The sequence below is a fragment of the Leopardus geoffroyi genome, chromosome B2 (genome assembly GCF_018350155.1).
Source record: "Leopardus geoffroyi isolate Oge1 chromosome B2, O.geoffroyi_Oge1_pat1.0, whole genome shotgun sequence".
NCBI classification, from domain to species: Eukaryota; Metazoa; Chordata; class Mammalia; order Carnivora; family Felidae; genus Leopardus; species Leopardus geoffroyi.
In genome coordinates, this window is record NC_059332.1 from 144,816,730 (window position 1) to 144,831,711 (window position 14,982).

The window sequence follows — 14,982 nt, forward strand, 5'->3', positions numbered from 1 at the left end:
GCAGCTCGAGTACAACCTCCCGAGAGACCCTTGCCGGGACCCCCAGCTGAGCTGTGCCTGGATCCCAGACCACACGGGCTGAGCCAATACGTGTTCACTGTTTTAAGCTGCTGTGTTTGGTGGCTTGTCTCACTGCCACAGATAGAACAGATCTGGGCTCGCTAACAATCTAAAGAACAATATCCCAGTTGGCCTCCACGTTAACCTACAGGCCGCACCCACCCAGCAGGTAAATATTGACCATAGCCGCTTCTGTGTACGGAACGCTCACCAGGCACCTGGTGTTGCTCAAAGACCCAACAAATACGACCTGGGGTGACCTTCCAGGGCCACTATGAAGTGACACGTATGTATTTTGCTGGGACAGAAAGAGAAGCTTCCGGAAGCTTCGGAAACCCGGCCCCTCTGCATTGTATTTTTGCTGGACGCTTTAGTGATTCCTGCTCTTAACTGTCCACGGGCCACGCCCGTCCCCAGGCAGGAGGGAAGCGCGTGTATTCTTCAAAGTCGTAACTGGAGCCCTTGCTGTAACCCTGGCCTGTGCCACGAAGTGCCAGCTCTGAGGGGAGAATAGGCCACTGGGCTGACTGTGTGGGTCCTCAGATGCTTATAAAAGGCGACAAGTCTTTTTCCTTTTTAAGAAAATCCCACCCCTTTCCCCCCAAAACCAATTTCATATTTAGTGACCCCATTCTCAAGAATTTCGGCAAATGTCCCGGCTTCACTATGAACGCACATCCTCGTGGGCAGTTGCACGGGCAGGTGAAAACTGCCCCCTCAGGAACTCCGTCTTGTCCCTTCTTCTCTAAGAAGCTTCTCTAAGAAGCTCTGGAGCTCCTTAGACTCCAGAAGGATCTCGCTGTCACGTGTTATTTATTTAGTCATTTATTTTGGGGGGCAGGTGATTTAAGGCCAGAGGGCACTGCTGAACAATTAACGTAACAAGACGCTGCTCTGTGGCCGCTGAAGGGTGGCAGGAATAAACGTGCCACTTTGGAAAGAGGCCAAGCGGCTCATCTGGCATCACGGCCGCTGCCTGGACCTCGGCTGCTCGAGCAGCACGTGTGGATGTGAACTGTCCCCCGCAGCGCAGACAGGGCAGTCCCCGGGGAGAAGAGTCTGGCGGCTTCCCCCTGACTTGGCCCAACCCCCGACCCCGACAAGGGTCGCTGACACTCCACCATGCTCTCCTGGCACCAGGTACCTGGCCGGCACGAGGCGACCTTGGAAAGTGCAGCCACACCACAGGCCGGTGCTCAGTGCTGGAGGACAGGAGAAGGCGGCCACCTCCTGTTCCCGGCTGTACTCTCCTTCCCGTCCCGGCGAGGACTCCGGGGCTCCCGGAAGCTGAGGCCCCACTGAGTAGGGCTCCCCAAATTCCAGTGAGAATGGGACATTCTTCACCCCAGGCTGAGGCTTCAACCTGCTTCACAGCCAGGCAGCCTCCGAAACCTGCGAGCTCCTAGAACCGTCTCTGATGCCGGGGTTCACACCCCCTCACAGGCAACCCTGGCTGCTCAGTTTTCAACAGTCAGGAAGGAAACCCGACGAACAGGGTATCCGTTTACAGAATCACAGCTGGAGGCGAGAAGTCCCTGTGCTGTTGGCCAGATGGGGGTGTCCTGTTAATAACCTTCCGGCCATCAGCACTCTTACCACTGTGCTCCAGCCTGGTCCCTGTCCTCAGGTGGCCCTGGTCATTTTCTGACGCTCCAGCGTCCCCAGGGCCCCTGCGTCTCTTCCCCTACCACCATCGGGGGAGAAGAGCAGAGCTCTGAAATCAGATGTACTAGTTACGCTCCTGGGACAAATGATTTAGCCAAACTGAGGCTTTGGGAGTTTATGGAGTGTAAATAACGACAATGTCCTAAGAATTAGAAATAGCAAAATCCAGTGAATAAGTACCCAGAAAGAGCTGGTGGTCATCGAGCTACAAGGGTACGACGTGAACTGGACGGTGCCACCCAGATCATATGCATGTTCACATCCTGAGCAGGAATACCCCCAAAGCCTCGGGAAGCCTGGAAATCACCGACTGTCCCTCAACCACACCCGGAGTCCCGGGCCGGGGGGGACGCTGGCACACCAGGAAGTCTAGCTCGGAGGCAGTAGAAAGAACGTTCTAGCAGTCAGGACGCAGAGAGACTAGGCACCCTTTCTCCCAAGGCAGAAGAAGGACCCTGTCATGACCATTCGTCTCCGTGGTGGGGTTCGGATTGTGACACATTAGGGGGTGGTCTCCTCTCGCAGAGAATCAAAGCACAGAACTGTAGCTGAGACCAGGAGCCCAAAACGGAGAAAGGCAGATGCTAAAGTGTTTGGTCTTGTTCCTGAAAACATATTTAACACCCGTGTGCGCAGAGATACCAAGTCAGAACTGGAAGAATAAATAGGAAAACAAAGGAGAAAACCGTTGGCCGGAAGGCCTGTCCCTTTCCTAGAAATCCCTTCCATGGCTCGCTCACAGGCAACCCAGCTTTCTCGAAGTCTTAAGGTGGCAACAGTGAAGGAACACACTGTTTCTATCTCTTGAAAAACTGCTAAAGACCTTGCCTGCCTTTTGATGGTTTCAGTGCCTAAGAAGGAGTCTCATTTGTCCCAAAGACATGAATGGGACTTGATTCTAAACACATTTCCTTCTCTCTCCTTCTGCCCCCAATTTAAAAGTGCATCAATGTTTAAACGCAGATACAAAACGTAATCTGTGCAGTGCGGTCCTCCTTCACGAAGGGTCTTCCCAAATAGGCAGTCACAGGGCCCCCCCCCCCCTGCCCCAAGTGCTGCTGGCGTCTCTGAGGCTCCGCAGGCACATCGGGGACCAGACCCAGGTGGCCTCCCCACCGAGTCAGACGCGTGGACCCCATCAGCCCCGCCAGCCCCCCAGGCTTCAATCTCCGCCCCTCTGAACACTACCATTTTCTCTCCCTCGTCCAAAAACAATGTGAGCAGACACCCCGTCTGTCTGCAGGCGTTGTTCCCCGCAGACAGTGCCAAACAGGAGCCCCGAGTTCTCGCTCAAGCTGTCCCGGCCCTTCCTCGCCCCAGGCCGCCACCCCTCATCCCGGTGGGGACGGCTCAGCCTAAGCACCTAGACAGCTCAAATTCGCTGATCGGATCTGGGCGTGACTACACAACGCGATGTTTTCAAGATGATGAAAGTCAACCCAGAAAGCCCAGTCCCAAAGGCGTGCAAGAGGTCAAACTACTTGGGGGCGGGAAACAGAAGTTCGTATTTATTCTCAACTCTGACATTGAAACTCTCTGGCTTGGGGACTCAGCGTGCTGAAGCCCACAGAGGGGAAGGTTCACCCTGGAATGACTCCTGGCCGGTAGCCGGGAAAGCAGCGGAGCGCAGAGACGAAGGGCGCGACGGGGCCTCAAACCAGAGGAGCCCGAGTCCAAATCCACTTGATAGCTCTGTGAGCTTGAGCAGATCATTTAAACCCTCTGTCACTTAGGTTGTTAAAAAGGGGAGGGCATATATCATCTATTCATAAATGTTTGTATAAGGAGCAAATAAACTCACGGTATATGAAATACCTAGCACACAGCCGTCGCTGAATAAATATCACTGTCGGTCATTAGACGATGTTCATCTTGGGGCACCCGAGTGGCTCAGTCGGTTAAGCATCCGACTCTTGGTTTCAGCCCAGGTCGTGATCTCACGGTTCGTGGGGTCCAGCCCTGGCTGACCGTGCAGAGCCTGCTTGGGGGGTCTCTCCCTCTCTCTCTCTCTCTCTCTCTTAATAAAAAAATAACTTAAAAAAAAAAAGAAGAAGAATTTCATCTTGACTCCAAGCAGGAATGAAAAGCAATTGGTTAAGAACATTTCATCAGGTAGAAACTGTTAATGCTTCTGCAATCCCGAGTGGTTGAGAGAAAAAGGCAAGTCATGGCGTTGAACAAGGGAAGTGTGTGAGGCGGAAAAATGTGAATCCAACTTACCCCTAACACCCCAAAGCGTTCGGCCAGGCTCCAACCACAGAGAAAGTCAATCTCAAACTTGTGGTTCAGAACCACGATGGCATTTTCCTTTCCGTACTTGGGGTAGGCCTGGGGGTCTGTATGGATGACGCATTCCGTGCCCGACCACCACTCCAGCAACATCACCAGCTCTGGAACAAACCACAACAACAGACAGACGTTTATTTCACGCGTCCTTGGTGACCAAGGCTTGGTTCTACCGGGCCGGGCAGGAGCAAGGCTCTACCCTCCCGGCTGGGGCAGAAAGCAACTTCTAGAGGTCACGTTCTAGGTCATTTCAGCCCAGACCCCTGTCCTTGAAATGGCTTAGAAGCAGAAGGAAAACAAGGACGACTTCACAACAGTGTCCGGGGAAGGAGAGGAAGCATTGAGAAGCCAAATGAGTTGCTTGCATTCCTTGATTAAGTACCTTGGGGAGAAGTAAATCAGAAAGCCAGAATCCATCAAGAATGCCTGCCCTCGTGTTTCCAGCGCTCTGAAAGGCAGCGTGAGATGATGCACAGAATTCTTTAAAGCCTGCGAAATGACTAATTGGGATTCTTTTTTTTTAATTTTTTTTTTAATGTTTAATTATTTTTTGAGAGACAGAGACAGAGCATGAGCTGGGGAGGGGACAGAGAGAGAGGAGGAGTCACAGATTCCGAAGCAGGCTCCAGGCTCCGAGCTGTCAGCACAGAGCCCGACACAGGGCTCGAACTCACGAACCGTGAGATCATGACCCGAGACGAAGTCGGACGCCCAACCGACTGAGCCACCCAGGCGCCCCTAATCGGGATTCTTATAAACTCCATCAAAGAACACTAAATACCTAATTTCTCTCTCCCATTCACGATGCTTGTGTGCACCTGAAATAATGAAGCCAGGATACATTAGAGCCATCGTACTGCAGGCCTCAGGGAAACTGTTCAAATATTCTCTACAAGAAGGAGCTTGTGAAAATAGAGAAGTCCTTCCCCCTCCCCCGCCCCAGGCAATAATGACCAATTTGGCTTTATTCTTCAGTGATAGCTTTATTCCTGGTGACCCCTTTCCAACCTGGTTGCCTCAGGAAAAGCCTGCCTCGATGGTAGAAATGGCTCAGAAAAATAGTTGCACGTTGGGGATGAAGACTCTATCTACTACATGGAAGCTTTAAAATGAATTTTGAAAGTTGAAGGTGTTCAGCAGGTGGATGGGTGGTATGTGAGGCCTGTGCCCCAAGGCCATAGCCCTGTTTATCACCAGTTAGTGGGGTACGCATCTAACGAAGACTCACTCCTCACCCACCCCCTACACACACACGCACACACACGCACACACACGCACACATGAGCAGGTGGAGTCTTGACTGGAGGCACACCTCATGTTTTAAGGGCGTCAGTGGCTGCCCTTGGAAACCTTTCTCCTTGAGGCTGGAGACTGGTGCTTTCTAACTGGAGCCCTAGAACTCTCTAGAAGGCATTACAGGCTAGTTTCTAAGCAGTGAGCACTGTGGGGCTTTGGACAAGTGAGCCTCCTGGTGCCTCAGTGCCCTACTCTTTAGAATGGATTCCGTGAGGATTAAAGAATACAGGGGCGCCTGGGTGGCGCAGTCGGTTAAGCGTCCGACTTCAGCCAGGTCACGATCTCGTGGTCCGTGAGTTCGAGCCCCGCGTCGGGCTCTGGGCTGATGGCTCAGAGCCTGGAGCCTGTTTCCGATTCTGTGTCTCCCTCTCTCTCTGCCCCTCCCCCGTTCATGCTCTGTCTCTCTCGGTCCCAAAAATAAATAAACGTTGAAAAAAAAAAAATTAAAAAAAAAAAAAAAGAATACAGCACACAGCGGCCGATCCACGCACAGTACACAGGAAGTTCCCAACAAACCAACCACTCAGGATCCAGCACTCTCATGACAGACAAACTGACCGGCTCCCCTTACTTGGTAATGAAAAGTGTCTGCCTAGTCCTCAGAGCTGAGAAAATGCCAAGTCCCCGGTCAGTTGTCCCACAGGCAATGACATCAGTGGGACCTAACACAGCAAGTCGGAAAGAAGGTAAGTGTTTAGGGAGGGCGGGAGGGCCGGGCAGCACCACCCAGGACAAAGGACCGTTGTTTACCACCGGGTAGGAGGAGCTTATATTGCTGCGCTGATTTCTTCTAAGAGCTTGGGTGGGCAGGACCAATCTACCCCATTACTGGCCACGGAGCACAGATAAGCCCCCAAAAGCAGAACTACGTGGGAGTCTGCGAGATAAGGCTGTTGTTCCAGTTCTGTGACTCGCATCCCACGGCCATTCTGCAAACACCCCCTGATTGCCTCTCTGGGCTCCACACCTCCCTACTGGGGGTCAGGCTGGGCTGATTCACACGTGCCGCCCCCCTGCACCCTGCCGGGACTTAGTGACAGAGCGTGAGACCAGCTCCCCTACTCCACAGCACAAGCCCTGGGAGCAAGGACTGCATCGTTGGGGTCTAATAACCCTAGCGGCAATCCAGAACCCAGCACGGCGCCAGCACACTCACGCTTTCAACAAACACCAGTGACCTAATGTGCGCGAGTTCTATGCGGGGCATTGGAGACGTGGCTCAGATGCCTACCTTCCCAGAGCCGACTGCCCCGGGGAAAGCCCGTTACCCACTCACAAGGCGGTGTGACAGGGAAGGAAAGACTTGTCCCCAGGATGGATGGTTCTGAACATCACGCTCATGGGTATGGGGGTCAGGCACTCCAGACTCCAATCCCGGTGGTGCCGCTCGCCCCTCGCTCGTTTCTCTACGTCCCTAAGTCTCGGTGTGCTTGTCTGTAAACTGGGCACAGGAAAAGCTTTTAGCCTGTACCCCATGCCCTGGGTATTTAATCAGATGACATCGTCAAGGCACCTAGCAAATGCTGCGCACAGCAGGTGGTCAGCCAGTAGCCAGCCATGAACTACTGTAATCTGCATGGTAACTTTATGGCTCTGCACCCACAAGGCTCTGCAACCACTGAAGGCGAGAGGGAAGAGGTGGGGGGAGAGAGACAGAGGGAGAGTGTTACAACGACTTCTGGACCAGAGTGGGGAGCTGTGATTTATGGCTTCATAATGAAAGCAATGAGAAGCCACTGGAGCATTTTTAAACAGACGCACAGCAGCATCTAATTTGCATTTTGAAAAGCGCACTCTGGCTGAAGGGGGACCAGACTGAGAGAGTCGGCCAGAAGCAGTTAGGAGGTGAGTGCAGTCGCCCAGGGAGGAGGCGATGGTGGCCGCGGCCAGGCCAGGCGGGTAGCAGCGGAGAAATAGATTCTCAGGACGCCGTTAGCAAGAAATCCAAATGTTAGATCTCACTGGGAGGAAGAGTTTTCTTTCCTTGTTTTTTTTTTTTTCACCAAGGGCTTTCAAATTTTTTTTTCATTCATAATAAATACATTTTTAGGGTCACACTGTAAGAGAATTTAAAAATCCAGATGTATATAGAGGAAAATGTAACATTTCCCCCTTGATGGCCTTGTGGCCTGTCCCTTAGGCTAGGCTGGACTACATCTCCCAGACTCCCTTGTTTGGTTTGTTTCCAGTTGGGGGGGGGGGCCACAAACACTCTTGAGAGGTCTGGCAGGTGGAGGGGACAAAGCGGCATTCTGTAACACACACACACATACACACACACACACACACACACACACACAGGGCTGCAGACCTGCTGATTCACCTCTTCCGCCTGAGGCAGCATCACAGCTGGGTCTCCAACTGCCCCTCCTCCCGCCCCGCCCCCAGCTCGTCTGACTCCTGGGCCAGGTTCCGTGTGTCCCCTCGCTGACGCAAGCCCTCCTAAGGCTTCGGGTTGCACTTGGGGGCTCCAACCCCTTGGTCTCCCCAACTTACATCCATCACGCCTTGATTGCCTGCCCTTGGGGTTTCAGGCACCAACATGAGCCGCAGACACGACACCCCCAGCTGCAGAGACAGCCCGCCCCGCCCCACGGTGGAATAAGGACGGGTCCCTGAGACCAGTCCCTGAACAGGCGGCTGCCTTATCTCCCAGCAGCTCTCCTCCCCTTCCCCCTCCCGCTCCCTTCTCCAGAGTTCACCTCTAGGAAGAGTTTGGAAGGAAGCCTTCTAGTCCTGTTCCTAGGCATTTACTCAACGACGCACACACACTGGCTCATGTGTTTCCCACCCACAAATGGGTTCATATTTCATCCGCCTTTGTAAAAATGTAAATATAGTGATTTTCTCCAAATGGTGTATTTTGAATCTTTCCATGTTGACACATATACATAGTGATATTAGCACACATTTGTTGGGCTCCAGCCATGTGCTGGGGACTGTCCCAAGGGCTTTGCACGTGGTATTGCATGAAATCCTCACATTAATTCTATGAGAGTAGGAGGCACTATTATTATCCCCATTTTGAAGATAAACACAGGCATAGGGATTTCTGTTCAATATATGAAACTGCCATTTGTTTTAGGTCAAAAATAACCAGAATGACAATTTCATAAAGGGTAACATAACAGCTGTGCTGTTCATGCTATGGATATACCACGATTTATTTAGCCATTCTGCTACTGATTAGCATTTTTACTGTTACAGATACGGCCATAAACACCCTTGAAAATGCATGTTTTAGAAAAAAAATATTTGTGAAAGTATTTCTCCAGCATAGGTACACACAAAAGTAGAATTATGGGTTGAAGAGTACGCATATTTTCAAATTTTATGGGTATTTCCAAATTGCCTTCCAAAAAGATCCTACCAATCTACGCTTGCATCACCAGCATGGGAGGCGGTCCGTTTCCTACCTGTCTGGGCTAACAGTGAAGCGCCTAGTCGTCTGGGACCACGCATGTCCTTCAACACGAATTCCCACAGAGTGTGGGGCGATTCTTGTCAGTTACCTCGCGACACCCTCCAGGCAGCACCCGCGTCCCTTCCTCTTCGTGTCTCCACCACCCTTGTCCCAGCACCCACCCTGGTAGGTGCTCAAAAACCTTCAGTCGAATGACTCAGTAGTTGACGTTTTAGTGAGATGTGCCATGTGAATAACTACACGCAACTTCCAAATACCTCCCCGAGCGAGGTTTCATTCACCCTCTGGTGTGGCTGCTCTCGGCGCTGTGGGTCAGGGCCTGGCTCTGCGGTTTCCCAGCCAACTGCCAGGCAGCCCCGAGAGCACCTGCCTGGTGGACTGCTCCCATGGGAGGGGGGCGGGACATCGGTCACTCGAGCTAGATGCACTCTGCCCTATGGCGTGTTGAATGTCAGGGTTTCTGGCGGCTCAGGGCGCAGGATCCCGGGAGGTCTGCCAGCAGCTCCCTCAATGGCCTGTCTCGCGGGCTCTCGCCATCTGCCCAGGATGGCAGCAGATCCTGGGATTGCTCTGACCCTCTCCCTCCAAACGACCCTGGACAGGTGAGTGGCGCCAATGACGCCCAGGAGAAAATGGGGGAAAAAATCACTTGTCAACTGTTGGGATTTGCAGGCCCATCAGCTGGCATTATGACGCCAGGGGGCAACAACAAATGCTACCAGGGCAAATATAAGAGATGCAAAATGAGGTCTTTGCCCCCAAAGCACTGACCTTCTTGTTTGTGTATCCAAACCAACCCTCATTGAGCAATCAGAAGGAAAAAAAGCAATGGAAGTTTTTGCCTCACGAGAACTGGAGCCAATAACTGAGTAGTTAATTGAAAAATAGTGCAGCTCGGAATTAAAACAATGCATCACATCAAAACCGAAGCAGAAGAAGGGGGAAGGGGAGCTCCTCTGCCAGCCCCAGACAAGAGCCTAGAGGCTGCAGCGGTGTCCTGAGAGGGCTCTCTCGGGGGAAAGATGGTGGAAGGAAGGAAACCAGGCCAGCAAAGTGCCAGCCGTTCGGAGGTTCCCAGGGCCTCCCCAGGACCCGCTCTTCCAGACTCGGTGGTCATATCTTGGCCATGAGGGTTAGCGAGTGCAGGGTCTCTCTGTGGACATGTCCACTCGGGCGGTAGCCTGACCACGGGTAGACAGTAGGAAGGCACAAGGGAACAGGACCACTGGGGTCCCTGCCCGGGAAAGTCACTTGGGAAGGTGGCTGGGATTTGACTCTTCCAAGGTCAGGTGCTGCAGGTAAAGAAAACATCCAGACAGACCTGCTGACCTCCAGGCTCCTGATTGTTTGGTGAGCCAAGGAGGTCACCCCCCTGAGGCTGGGTCATCCACGGGGTTGGGGGGGGGCCCTGGAAGTACTAATGGCCACGAGGCAGAAAAGGCAAAGACCAGCAGAAAACTTTGGAGCGTGGAGAAGCCACTATTGTCCCTCAGTGATGTCCCCATGGAGCACCTCACTAACTAGAGCCTTTGGGTGATGCCGCCCGTGTCTCCTTGATCAGCCCGTACCTGCACTCTGGAAAAAGTGAGCGACGAGTGGACCCACGTGCGACGGAAGGTGGCTGCAGCGAGTCGCACGGAGACCACGAGTCACACAGAGACCACGAGCCACCCCCACATAGCGTCCTCAGACCACCGGGGCCACCTCCCTCCCGGCTCTTCCCGAGGCCTGCTGGCCGGGCACATTTTGCTGTAGGTTGGAATAATCGGGCTATATCGGTGGCATGAAAAAACTTCCTTCGCTGATCTAAGAAGGGACCTGGGGGTGCAGGCGGGCGGGTCCCTCCAGCTTCTTTGCTGCCCTTCCCCCAAGGAAGAGTCCTCTCCATTCTGTCCCTGAAATCCTTCTATCGGGTGGCACTGCCTTAGGTTGCGGACTCCACACGTTTTTCTGTGGCCTCTGCGGTGGCCGAGATGCTAGGGTGACAGCAGGCCCTGCAATCCTGGGACACGGGGGGCTCTGCTGTGGCCCAGCCAGGAGCTTCCTCACCACACTGGCTGAAGTTCAGTGGGTGCAGAGACTTCTGGACTCACACTCTGTCTGGGTTCTGTCCTTAGTACCTTCTCCTGTCGGTCTCGGTCCTAGGTCCTCGAGAACATTCCCATATCATCATCAATGCAGACAACGCTGGGTTTTGTGGGTCCTGCCCCGCCCCAGCCCCAGCCCCAATCCTCAAGCCCCTTTGCTCTGACCTCAGAATAAATCTAAATGGAGATATCAGTGTTTGTTCAAGGCAGACAACGGAATAGATGCAGGGGACACAGGAGGAAGGGAGGCACGCCCCTCACCTGCAGTGAAAGCCCCTTTGAAAAGGGAGAGGGAGAAACGTGAGTTTCCTCTCGATCTGCAGGGCCTCAGTCCTCGCCTTCGCACCGAAACTGGTTCCTCCCCAAGCTCCTTCCCTCCTCACCCATTCCCTCCCACCCCCTCCCCCGCCCCTCCTGTCCCCACCCATCTCCTCCCCTTTCCAGTCCCCACCCATCCCCTCCCACCCCCTCCCCCGCCCCTCCTGTCCCCACCCATCCCCTCCCCTTTCCAGTCCCCACCCATCCCCTCCCACCCCCTCCCCTCCCCTCCCCTCCCCTAGGCAAACCAATACCCAATTTATCACATTCCCTTCCCTCCCACTCCAGCAGCCTCAAGCTGCATGTTAATTCCTTGTGGGAGGGAGGGACACCCAGTTCACCGGTTCTCCTCAGAGGCACCGAGTGAGTGGCAGGGCCACTGTGAGTGGCAGGGCCTTCGGCCGTCTGAAACCTATGACAGATAAGATTTGCTTAAGATTTGCGGCCAAGGTTCCTAAAATATGATACAGCAATTTTGAAATTTCTGTTCCATCTAAGATTTTTGGTTTGCCGGGGGTGACCCGGTGGCTCAGTCAGTTAAGCCTCCGACTCTTGGTCTGGGCTCAGGACGTGATCTCACGGTTCGGTTCGGTTGGTGACATTAAGCCCCACGCCAGGCTCCACACTGACAGCCAGGAGCCTCCTTGGGATTCTTTCTCTCTCTCTCTCTCTCTCTCTCTCTCTGCCCCTCCCCTACCACCCCTGGAATCTACACTTGGGGCCATACCTGCCTCTGCCCACCACTGGGGCCAGTTTTACAAACTCCATTTGGAGAACCGGTGGGGGCCAATTCCCAGTTCTGCGAGGCGACGGCCAGGAGGGTCCTGGGGCCCAAGAAGTGACTTTCACCGCAAAACCCCATCTGCGGTCTAGGAGCTCAGGGGCCGATGGAAGCACCAATGCCAGGTGGCTACAGAGACACGGTCCGGAGCACAGATTTACGTCTACTCTGTTTGCTGCAGCGCCGTTCCGCTTAACCGCAGGTGGGAAACAAGAAGTTAGATGGACAAAAGGAAAAGTGGGGTAGGAGGGGAGGCGCCTACTTTCCTGTCTGGGAAGAAGGGTGAGACGTAGCATGCACTGAGTTAGCTCACAGCATCCTGGAGAGCCATTGTCCCTGCCCCCATCTTGCCGATGAGGACAGGGAAACGGTGGGGCAAGGCAGCCGGCCACACTCCCAGAGCGGGGACGTGAGCCTGCCGGGTGTCGACCCAGAGCTGGGGACACTGGTGCCTGCAAGGCCCCTCCGAGGTTGCACAGACACTAAAAGCCGTGATTATAAAGGGTGGCGTAGGGGAAAGAAAGAGAGCATTTGGGGAGGGGGGCGGATAAGAGGAAGATTACGGTGGAAGGTCAACCCTGGCCTTAGGCAGACGGTGGTCATTCCTTATCTATAAGATAATCAACTCAGGGATTCTGGTGAAGGTGAAATACACTCAAGTATTTAAAGTATTGAACCTGCAGCCGGCACGCGGCTCTTCTCGGCGTCTCACTCCGACCAGCGACCAGACAGCCCTGAGGACCAAAGACATAATTACGAGATAGCGGAAAAACAGCCAGTTAGGAGATGAGCAACCCACCAGGCTGAGTGTCTGTGTGCGGACCGCCCCTCCATCTGTCATCCCCAGACACCCCGTCCTCAGTCTCGACATCCCTCCGGACACAGCCGATGCTGAGCCCACCTGACTCCGCTCTGGTGGGGGTGCTGAGCGGAGTTCTCATCACACACGAGAGGCAAACCGGCTGCGGAAAGGACCCTGAAACCCACACTGTTGAGCAGAGCTCATTGTTCGAACTTGCGTCAACAATACAGCCTCCCCCGCATCCGGACACGGGGGAGAGATGCTACAAAGGGAAATAGTAGTTTCCTAATTAACTTTATCTAATTTAAAAAATTGTACAATCACATCCATAATGATGTGTAATCTATAAACTAAGTATATACAATTATGGGTTTATAACCGTTTTTATAATTTGATAATAATTAAGGTTAAAACTTAAACCTCTCGTCTTCAAAGGACCCCAAAAGGCAAAAACAAAATTCTGAAGCGTCTGGTGCATGATGTGCTGTTGCGTCTCCATCCTGTACGGAAGGCGGGCGGGGGACACGCCTCTGCCCTGGCCACGTGGCACTGGGGCCTGGGAGGAGACGGCGACGTTCTCCGGTGCACCCGTCCTGCGCCCTTCACCTGGAAACCATTCATCAAGTCGCAGGCACCTGCCCGCACTCTCTGGGCCCCCGGGCAAAAATTGGAATAAAAATATGAAACTGAAGATTTACTGGGAGCTGAGGAAACAGGGAGGTTTCGTCTGGGCTGTGGCGCCCAGGGGGTCTTAGGTGCTGAGCGGCACGCACAGGGCCAAGGGCCGAGCGCGTGGGCCCGGGGACGGTAAAGGGAGTGAAGTTCCGTAACCAAATGCGCCCGACGCAGCTGCTGGGGTTTCTGATCTGAAAGCAGACCCTACATGCTGGTCCCCGTCCCCCTCCAGGCTCGATGTGCAGCCGCCTACCCCCTCCTCCTCGTCCTCCTCACTCACAGCCGGGCCCAACCAGCTGCAAACTGGCTGGAGCCGGCTCCTCCCACATTCACCTTCTCCTCCTTCCCCACTCCTGACTTCACCGCGTCTCTCCGTCCTTCCAGGCTCAGGGCGTGTCCATATTTCTGTGAAGTCTCAGATCCAAGGCCACGGAGCCAGGTCTCCCTAACTTCCTGATGCTAAGTGTGCCCCACTCATTTGGGCACTTGCTTGTGTTTCGTTCTGAGCCACTTCCCGTGAGCTCGGCGGCGGGCGCCTTTCTGCCACAGCCAGCTTTCCCGCCGCCTTCCCAGGACACCACGCGGGGAGCGCAGTGCGCTCGCCACACTTCCGTCCACGCCCCGGAGTCAGCCCGGCTTTTCCCACGTCCGTGTCCGGGTCATCGGATGACGCCGAGGCCAGACGCCCAGAAAGGCACACACGGTACACCTGTGCTGTCGCCATTTCATGGGGCCGCTGAGGAAAACAGCGTCTAGAAAGACACTGTCGGGGAGAACGAGGGAAGTTTGAGAAGCCCCGCGGCACGCGTCTGATAGAAACTGATCTGCCAGGAGCGGCATCGTGCGAAGCCACTTACTTTCGACAACACACCCTCCTGCATCACCGTCCCTCTCCCGGCCCCCCCCGAAAGGAAGTGCCTGTTTCTAGGCAGGCTTTGCCCTTGGCAAGATACGGAGGAAACGGACTTGACCTGGTATGTTCTTGGAGCCCAGATCGTAAGAAGGTAATGTTGCCACACCGTAACTTCCTCCTGAAGCCTTGAGCGGGAGGGCGATGAGGGGCCGTGAAAACATGCCTGAACCGCGCAAGGTGAGGGGGGTGCTGTTTCCTTTCCCACAGTACACAGAGCCTTCCAGATGAAGAAGAGGGGATTGGGTAATGGACTTTGAGCTAGAGGTGGCCTGAGAGTGCCTCACGGACTTCACAAGTACGAACGTCACAAGACTTCACAGTACGAACGGTGGAGTGAATCGTGTTAAGGGTGAAAAATCAGCTTTTTATCAGGTGGAGTCAGCACTCTGTTTCCAGGTACTGGGCCAGTCTTTCAGAAAGGCAGGATGTCAAGAAATACGACTATCTCGAGAGAGAGGAGTGTAAAAGCTGGGGAGAAGCCCTATGCTTCCCACCCTCAGTCAGAACCTTCAGATGGGAGGAGAGGGAAAGAAAGGGTCTAGAACCCAACCCCCCACCCCACCACTCTGGTGCCCTGACGTCTGGCTTCTCAAAACTCCCTTCCAGTTAAGCAGCTCAGAGATCACTGGGCTGTGGCATCTCCACCATCTGATTTTCCAGGCCTGGTTACGTGAA

The 14,982-nt window shown here is 54.0% G+C and overlaps 1 protein-coding gene across 7 annotated transcripts in view; it reads right to left on the minus strand.

The window, feature by feature from the left end:
* AGPAT4 (1-acylglycerol-3-phosphate O-acyltransferase 4) overlaps positions 1 to 14,982 on the minus strand; it is a 128,295-nt gene that overhangs the window by 26,545 nt on the left and 86,768 nt on the right. For 4 of the 7 annotated variants that reach the window (XM_045500225.1, XM_045500222.1, XM_045500220.1 and 1 more), the window contains exon 3: positions 3,946 to 4,115. The exons of the other annotated variants lie outside the window; for them this stretch is intronic. In XM_045500225.1, coding sequence (XP_045356181.1) covers positions 3,946 to 4,115 — 170 coding nt within the window. The remainder of the gene's footprint in view (positions 1 to 3,945; positions 4,116 to 14,982) is intronic. 7 annotated transcript variants of the gene reach the window in all.